Source organism: Eurypyga helias, unplaced genomic scaffold (assembly GCF_000690775.1).
Source record: "Eurypyga helias isolate BGI_N326 unplaced genomic scaffold, ASM69077v1 scaffold5390, whole genome shotgun sequence".
In the NCBI taxonomy this organism is placed as follows: Eukaryota; Metazoa; Chordata; class Aves; order Eurypygiformes; family Eurypygidae; genus Eurypyga; species Eurypyga helias.
This window is the reverse complement of record NW_010226119.1, coordinates 40,917-49,088: the sequence shown is the minus strand read 5'-3', so window position 1 is coordinate 49,088 and position 8,172 is coordinate 40,917. Positions and strand designations below refer to the sequence as shown.

At 44.8% G+C, this 8,172-nt stretch overlaps 1 protein-coding gene across 1 annotated transcript in view; it reads left to right on the top strand.

The window, feature by feature from the left end:
* Positions 1-257: 257 nt before the first annotated feature.
* Positions 258-8,172, top strand: part of LOC104509627 (lysine-specific demethylase 2B-like) — a gene marked incomplete at both ends in the record, with an annotated part of 35,411 nt that continues 27,496 nt past the window's right edge. The window contains 3 exons of the mRNA XM_010151634.1: positions 258-283; positions 1,571-1,664; positions 2,565-2,718. Coding sequence (XP_010149936.1) covers positions 258-283; positions 1,571-1,664; positions 2,565-2,718 — 274 coding nt within the window. The remainder of the gene's footprint in view (positions 284-1,570; positions 1,665-2,564; positions 2,719-8,172) is intronic.

Sequence of the window (8,172 nt, the reverse complement as noted above, 5' to 3'; positions counted from 1 at the left end):
AGGGGTTTTTTGTTGTTTTGATAGCAATTATTCAATCTGTGACTTTTTGCAGTTTGGCTGGAAGAAAGGCAACTTCGTTTCTGGGCTTCTTTTATTGTTTTTAAATTCTATCTGACTTGTAATCAACAACATCTTGGTAGAGAAAACATAAAAGGAGAAATTCAGAAAAAAATGTATTTGGGAGGGAAGGACTCATATTTTGAAATGGAGCATATTGAGAGTCTAGACAGCTTCTTGGCTAGCTGTGATTTTTGAAGCATCTGAAATACCCCAGGGGCAGAAAAACCTCTCTTCCTGCTTCTGAAGGATTAAAAAAAAAAAATAAATTCCAGAGTGGGCAAGAGGAGAGACGTGTAATTGCACAAGGAAGGGTTTTAATTGTGAGATGAAGGCGCAGGACCTTTTTTGAAGCCCGCAAATTGACTGTCTTCATGACAGCATTGCGTATCATTCTGTCAACTCCAGCTCGGGATGTGGTTGCTAGGCAGCGGGCTCTTATGTACCTATAGTCTCTCTGATTTGCCAGCCTTCTGCAGACACATGGTAAGGTCCTTTCCAGCCTATCATCTAGAGGGACTTTTGCACGCCGTCTGCATACTGCTGAGATTCTCTCTACCTGAATGTGATGAGAAAAAGACACAGTTAAATGAAACCTTTTTTCTTTTTTTTCTTTTTTTTCTTTTTTTTTTTTTGCAACTCCCGTTCTGGTACTGTATCCATAACCCCCCCCCTAAAAAAAAAACCCCAAACCAAACCCCAAAAAAGCCATGAAACGGAGACCGGAACAAGGAAAAGAGGTTAGTGGGTTAAGTGGCGTGTGTTTCCTGCGTTTGCAAAGGTGCCTGGAGTGAGGAGGGCGGCTGCAGTTCGGCCATTAGTTACAGATGGAGGCTTGAGGCTCATGCAGCGAGACGAGAGCTCTCCGATCTCTCTCCAGCGATGCCGACCTTAAACTGCTTTGAAAACCTGAATCAAGATGGCATAAAAAATAGCGGATTTGATACTTAGTGATGCTGCCAGCTGGTTCCTTTATGTATCTTGATGCAGAAATGCTTAGATATGTGAACAAAAAGGAGATAATTTGCCAGCTGAGGTTTCTGTCCCCCCGTCCTTACAAAAATGGCATTAGTGGCAAGTAGGTAAAGAACGTTCAGGAGGGTTTATAAGCAAATTAGATTTTTTCCAAAACTTTGCTGTTTGAAGCAATTTGTGTACAACTTGTGGTGAAGGTTATGTCTCTCAAGCGGTGAAGGAGAGCGTTAAACAGATCACCCCAGGGATAGGCAGGAGCATAGGAAATATTTCTGAACAACATAACTTTGAATGGTTTTCCATTCCTTTACTCCAGAAGCTTTCGTTCCAGTTGTATGAAAAGCAAGCTCAAACGTGGAGATAAGCGTTTTTCAGCAAAAACCTAGTTATAGTGACTTCCTAAGACAAATCCCAATACAATAAATGCCAAAACTTAATTGGTGGAAACAGTATCGCACGTGCAGTTAACCTCTACAAATGAAGACTTGAAAAATACTGTTTCAGACTGAGTCATTTTTCTCCTTCACTCTGCTTCCAGGTACTGTTTGATGAGTGTGAAAGGATGCTTCACTGATTTTCATATTGATTTTGGTGGCACTTCAGTGTGGTATCACGTGTTCCGTGGGGGAAAGGTAAGTGAACCTGGTCTGAGATTTGTTTTTATTTCTCTGTGCCTCTTAGGGAGGGGAGAGGTTGCTTTCTCTGGGTTTTATTTTTATTTTCTTCTGTTTGAGGGGGGGCTAGTCAGTGATCAGTCTGTTCAGACAGCTTTGGGGGCGCACTGGGAGTTTGCTGAACTAGAAGGAGCCATTCACCTTCCTGAAACAAGCGAGTGATTTATTTGAAATATCAAACGTGTTACTTGCTGTTGGTGGGGCTTTAGGCTTGCGGTTGCTGCGTGCTTTGGAAGGGGCTTGCAGTGAGTTACGTGGCTGTGTGTACCGTCTTGGGTCAGAGTGCCCTCGCAAGTCTCCTCCTGCCGCTAGAGCTTCTGCTTCCTTTTGGAGATTCCATGTTCCTTTAGTGTACGCGTGCACACTATGCCGGAACGGAAATATTACAGGATACAGAAGTGTTAAAATACACAGCATGCATAGCCACGTTCACATCTTTACCGTTTTAGGGTGATTTTCCGAGTTCTAGTATAGACAGTGTGTGGTGGGACTGGAATAAATACCACCGAGTGGGCCTCTCTCTGGTACAAATACCGTTCGTCTCGGTAGTCTGATGAAGTTGTGCTGTACCCACGCGCTGTTTTGAACTGAAAGTAAACCGCGCGAGCATCGTCCGAGTAAGATGTTTCATGGAAGAGAGATGACAACTGACACCTACCTGGCCGCTTCCAGCACATGGACCGGTTGCTGCTGCTGTCTGCTGTGAGCTCTGTGTGCAACACCTGGAACCCCTGCTTTGTGCGGAAGGCAGGCTCGGTGTTAAGGTGTTCCTTTGTCTGACACACGATCACCTTGCTGGAGTTTCTCAGCTGTTCGTTTTTGTTGACTGTTGGTAATAGTTAAATATTTTATTTTTAGATCTTCTGGCTGATTCCGCCTACTCTGCAGAATCTAGAACTTTACGAAGAATGGGTTCTCTCAGGAAAGCAAAGTGATATCTTTCTGGGAGACAGGGTGGAACGATGCCAAAGAATTGAGCTGAAGCAAGGCTATACCTTCTTCATTCCTTCAGGTATCACTTGTTAACTAACTGTGTGTGGAATCCCTGGATTTGTGTTTGACTAAAAGTTCTCTGTACAAGAATTCTTCACATCAAACCCCTGTATTTGGTCTCTTCATTTGCTGTGGCAAAAGAGGGCCTGAATGCACGTGACTTTCCACAAATTGGCCCATCCAGACTGATGAAAAATGTGCCGTTGGGCAGTGTGTGCAGTGATCACTTGTGCTGTACTGGGGAAAAGGAGAGCGGACTTGGGCCTTGGGGGCTGCCCACCACTTCTCATCGGAGTCATGCTGACTTCTGCTATTGTTAGCGTTCTTGGAAAAATATTTGTCTCGTTTTGTGATCTCTTCGGGCAGGTTTCACCTGCCGTTCAGTAACCCACTGCCTCGGCGCTGTGTGTAGCCCGAGGTGGGTCTGCACTCCCTGATGGAGCTCAGCGGAGATTCTGGTACATGGGAGAGCAGGCGCTGTGTTCTCTCAGTGTTGCTTCTTGGGGAAACACCTTCATTTTATCGTCATAACTCTTCAGAGCTTCTGCTGATGGAGGTTATGCTGAATCTGGGCATCTTCCAGTAGCTCAGCCACACTTGATTTTCACACTACTGCCCGCCTCAGCGGCGTTGCAGGATTTGGGCTCTTCTTGCAAAGCAGCCAGATAGTTTCCGATTTGAAGGCTGGTGGCTTCAGCCCTTTCTGCTCCTGCCTAAATTGGATTAAGGATGGTGCAATCTGTAACGCTCCGTATTTAAGATGATATCAGGCTTTGCTCTGTTTGACTATTATGGGACCGTAAGTTTGTCTATAATGATATAATAGATTGCCCCTTCCAGTGGCTCTTACCAGGGAAATAAGTTCTGGTAGCCTTTCTACACGACAGAAAGACAGGTTGGTAGTTCTTCAGCTCTCAAATTACTCTGGAGGTAGGATTATTATCTTTTAATCCTGGAAACAGAGAGAATGCAGGTCATGAGAAGACAGTGGCGATGTTCTTGCCAACTAGGGAGCACTGTTAGTATCAGCTGAAGGCCACAAATTTGCACATTTTTAAGTGTTTGGTAAGCGTTGACTTGGAAGGTGACAGGCGAAGTGGCTTTGAGAGTGGAGGAGTTAATCCATTAAAGGAATTAGGTCTTCCCTTGAAACAGGTCAGAATGTGCTGTGACTGTTTGAACTGGGTGTTTGAGTGTGCCTGTGCTGTTTGCTTAGATCCGCTACTGCATCTTTGTATTTATCCTCGTTCCCCTGTGAACAGCCTCCTACGAGTAAGACTTTCTGTATGTTAGTTTAGTCATGCTCAGCAGTTGGAACACAGCGAGTTGTGGGAGCTTGTACAGGACACAACGGTAACATGGTGGCTGAAGTGATTCCAAGTGTGTTTTTTGACTGTAGTTTCTGTTTTCTTGGGAGAGCCCAAAGTACAGAAATGCCAATACCTCAGACGTTTTAGGCTCCGTGCCGTATCTGAAAGGCGTATATGAATAATTTCTCTGTAAGCACCTCAGGGATTGAAGGGCTTTTCCTCTGCATTTTTTATTCAGAAAACTTATTTGCAAATCTCTTTGTTTGTGTGAAAGGGCATTGTTTCTATCTTTAAGAGTATGGAAATGCTTAATTAAAGGCCGTTTCAGGTCAGCGAGTTGAGCACAGCTCTGTAAAACAGGTCAATTCTTACAACCTCTGTGCTCTTGTTTGTGCGTGTTTCACGTTAACTAATGTTTGAATGTGTTTTGTACGTGTTTCTAAGTGTTCATGATGTTTAGATTCTGATAACGGGTGTCTGTAAAACCAGAGTGCCCCATACTTTCAACTGAGCCTGATTAAACTCTTGACCAGCCCCAAATCATCCACGAGGAAAACACCTTCTAATCACAGGTCTGGTCTCAAGAAGAGTAGAGTGATACAGTTAGTGCTCAGCTGTGAATAGAGAGGGTTTCAGGAAAGGCCCTTTTCCAGGAGGTATCCTGCTCTGCTGCTGTTTTCATGTCATCTTTGGGGGTGGTGTAGAAGTGGTGTTATACCGTAGCAGTGCAAGGGTGAAGTAGGTAGACTGTGACAAGACACATGCGGGAGTGAGATTGTAGGCTTGTGGGAAATGGAAGGTTTCTCTGAGAATCTAGGATGAGCAGTAGATCCAGTAAATCCCTGAAACTACAAACCACCTGGGCAAGAATGGGAATTATTCCTACAGAAGGCATAATTATTATGCTTACCAGGGCTTCAAGGTATTTCCTCTCCATCCCTCCCACTGTACTTCCAGGATTAAGTTTAAACCAGTTGATTTCCACTGGTGCCTCTAGGCCTGCAGAGCACTGAGAGGCACAGTCACAGCTGGGGTATCGAGGGGAAGTTGAGCGACGTATGTCAGCATAGTGAGTCGTTAGGGCCAAGGTGTATCTTCAGCATTTTAGGAGTCCCTCCTAAGTATGGGCTGGGGGGGACTCAGCTGGATTTCTGGGAGATACTGTGTCTGGATGTTGCGTAGGAGCCAAGCTGTGCTCCTGATGGCCCCAGAAGGCTTCTCCAAACAAGCCATGCATCGTTGCATATTCCCACCTGCCTCTCTGCAGGTTACCACTGATGGGTCAAGGATGATCAACTCTGGTACGAAGTAATGAAAGCAACTGGGAACCTGGCCTTTTCCATTGGTGTAATTGTCTAAACCAATGTTGGCTTAATACACCGCATTGTGCCGTGCTGAGGTGTTTGGCCAGACGTAGATTACAGATGTTGAAACAGCTGAAGCTTCGAGCAGGGGGAGGAAGCTACAGTCACTACCAGTGCTAGTGAATGATGTTTCTTTCTCTACAGAAATCTGACTTGTTTTCCCAGGATGGGAGAGAACTTGTCCTCGTGCAGGAAGACTTCAGTAGAGAATGCTGCGGCCCTAGGATGTTTGCAGAGTGTGTGCTACCATGAGTAATGTTTAGCCTTTCATATTGTTGAATGCTTTCATAAATGTTCAGCACCGATGAAATCTGGTCAAGGTGTAAAACATTTTACTCCCATATAGTGGACAGTGGATGCTGCATGTCTGACCCACCTGCCAAACAGAAGGGAAGTTCTTTATAGGGTGTGCTTCTCTTTTCAGATATAACTGTGATGATCTCAAGAGGAAGAACATAAATTCGGTGCTCGGGTACTGTCTCAGTAGGGAAAAAATGTTATCAGGCACAATCAGATCTGGAGCGTGCCCAGTGTTTTTTGCACTGTAGCTTTCTTGTGTACAGTGTGTGTCCAGTGATGACTTGCAGGGAGGATGTGTGATGTGAAGTGTTTGGAGTCCATTGTGGTGTTATGGAGAAGAAGTTCAGATATCTCTCATCGCTGCGCTAAGAACATGCAGAACCAGTGTTTGGGCAGCATCCCTCAAGTTCCTGCAGCTCAGGATTGCTGTAGGTACATGGTTCTGGCTTGTATGTGGCCACTTGCTCTGTTACACCCTGAGTGAGGGCTGAAGAATGAGCCACAGTCTAACAGAATCCTGTTGGTCTGTGCTGGTTATTATGGTAACATCAGAGTGCTCCCAAGTTCTTGTTTCCAGTGGAATGCAGGCATAATGACATTTCTAAGATGAATATTTTTGGGAAGGGTCATGGACAAAGATGTTCTGTGCTACCCTCTGAGCAGCTGTTTGCAAGGATTTGAACTGCTCCAAATGCTGTATCTGTAGGACTCTGCCTATTACGAGTGTGTGGTGTTAGGTCACCTCTGCTGTGCCAGTCAGTATTTGATGAATTATTACGTAATGGGGCCAGAAAGTAGCAGATAGTCTTTCTGTCGAGGGGGATGACAGGCTATTAAAATCTGACTGGTAAATTTTTTGCAGGAGTTGTGCTAGGGCTGCAGAGCTGCCTTGGCTATTTTTGGTTGCTGTTAGCTTTTCCCATTTCAGGAGCTTCTACTGATGTTAATGGAAGCTCCATGCCTGGATCCTTTAGGGACTGAGCGATGAAGATCAGTGGAGAGGATCAGAGGGGAGAGTTTTTTGCCTTGAGTGTCTGCTTTCAGATAGAAGGTGACAGCATAATGTTGGATTTTTAGTTCTGTTCCTCTGCAGTGCTCTACCTAATTCTTATCAAACGATGTAAGCTTGAGAGTCGCTGTATTACTGGGGCAAAATTAATGATTTTTTTACTTTTAAAATGTAAACATGATGTTTCCTTCATATATTTGGTTGTGGGCGCTATTATGACGCCGTCATTCCTCTTTTGAGTGAGAGAAACAATGTTTTGTTTGCTGGCAGTGCCCACTCTAAGGTTATCTCCGCAGTCACTTTTTATTTTTGAGACATACATATTTCATCTTTTCCATCCCAAGTCACTGTAGAGTTGCAGGAAAATACGTATGCCTTCGGTCCCACAAAGCAGAATATCTGTTCAGTTACTAATGGAAACAGATGTGCCATGGTTTTGGCTTGGAGCTTGTAGTCTGTTTGCCCTGTAGCTTTAGAAGTTAATATTCTTTTTTTATTGTTCTCAGATGGATGATCGCATCCTTGAAGATACGGTAGGAATTTGCAGGCCCCTGAAATCTTCTAACAAGTTTGCAATGTTTAATAATACTTGTTTTATAAAATTCAAAAGATAATGAGATTGTATCTTTCTTTTAGCTGTTCAGAAAAGCTTTTGTTACTGCTAATTTTACCTTCTTGATTTACTAGACGATAACATCTAAATATTGAAGTGTGTCTTAGGAGTGGTGGAATCATTCGTAACTGTAAATCAGCTGAGAGTATTTCTGAACCTCCTGAATAGAATTCCTGCTCAGTGTTGGCTTGGTTTCATAAACTAGGATTGTTTTGGGAAGGAAAAAAAATACTCGCTAATCACCAAGAACTGAAATAAAAAAGATCCACTTCAGAAAAACCATCAGTGGACAGTCATCTCACTGAGGCTGGAGATAAGGGTTGTGAGCAGTGCCTGCAGGGTCTCTGCTCCCAAAGCCGTCAGTGCCACGTGGCCACGCTGGTGGCAGCCTGGCTGCAGCCCTCTGCTCAGGGGCCGGGACTCTGCCCTGGCCGAGCAGGAGCCTTGCGGCCGGGCTGCGAGTGAGCTCCAGCCGTGAGCTGCTTCCCCCTTCTCTTGGTCATTACCCATATCAACCTGGGCTTCCCAGTTCATGACTGAGCCTTGAAGCCCCGGAGGGGGGTGTGTCTCATAGATGGGATTTAATTGTCGCCTTGGGTAATGTCTACAGGTGTTTTTGTTTGTGTATCACAGCCGAAAATGAACAATGTCTCATTTCACTGACTTTTGACGTTTTCAGTCCTTAATCCATTTGTTCCGATACTACTACAGTGCTTTTTCTAGCCTTAAGGATAAAATCAAATTTGTGGCATTTGTGTGGCCAGTTTTTGCTGCGGGGGCTGAAAGATGCAGACGTACGTGAGCAGACATGACCGGCTGTCCGGCAGAGAGTGACGTGGGCATACCTGCCCAGACATGACCGGCTGTTCGGGAGAGA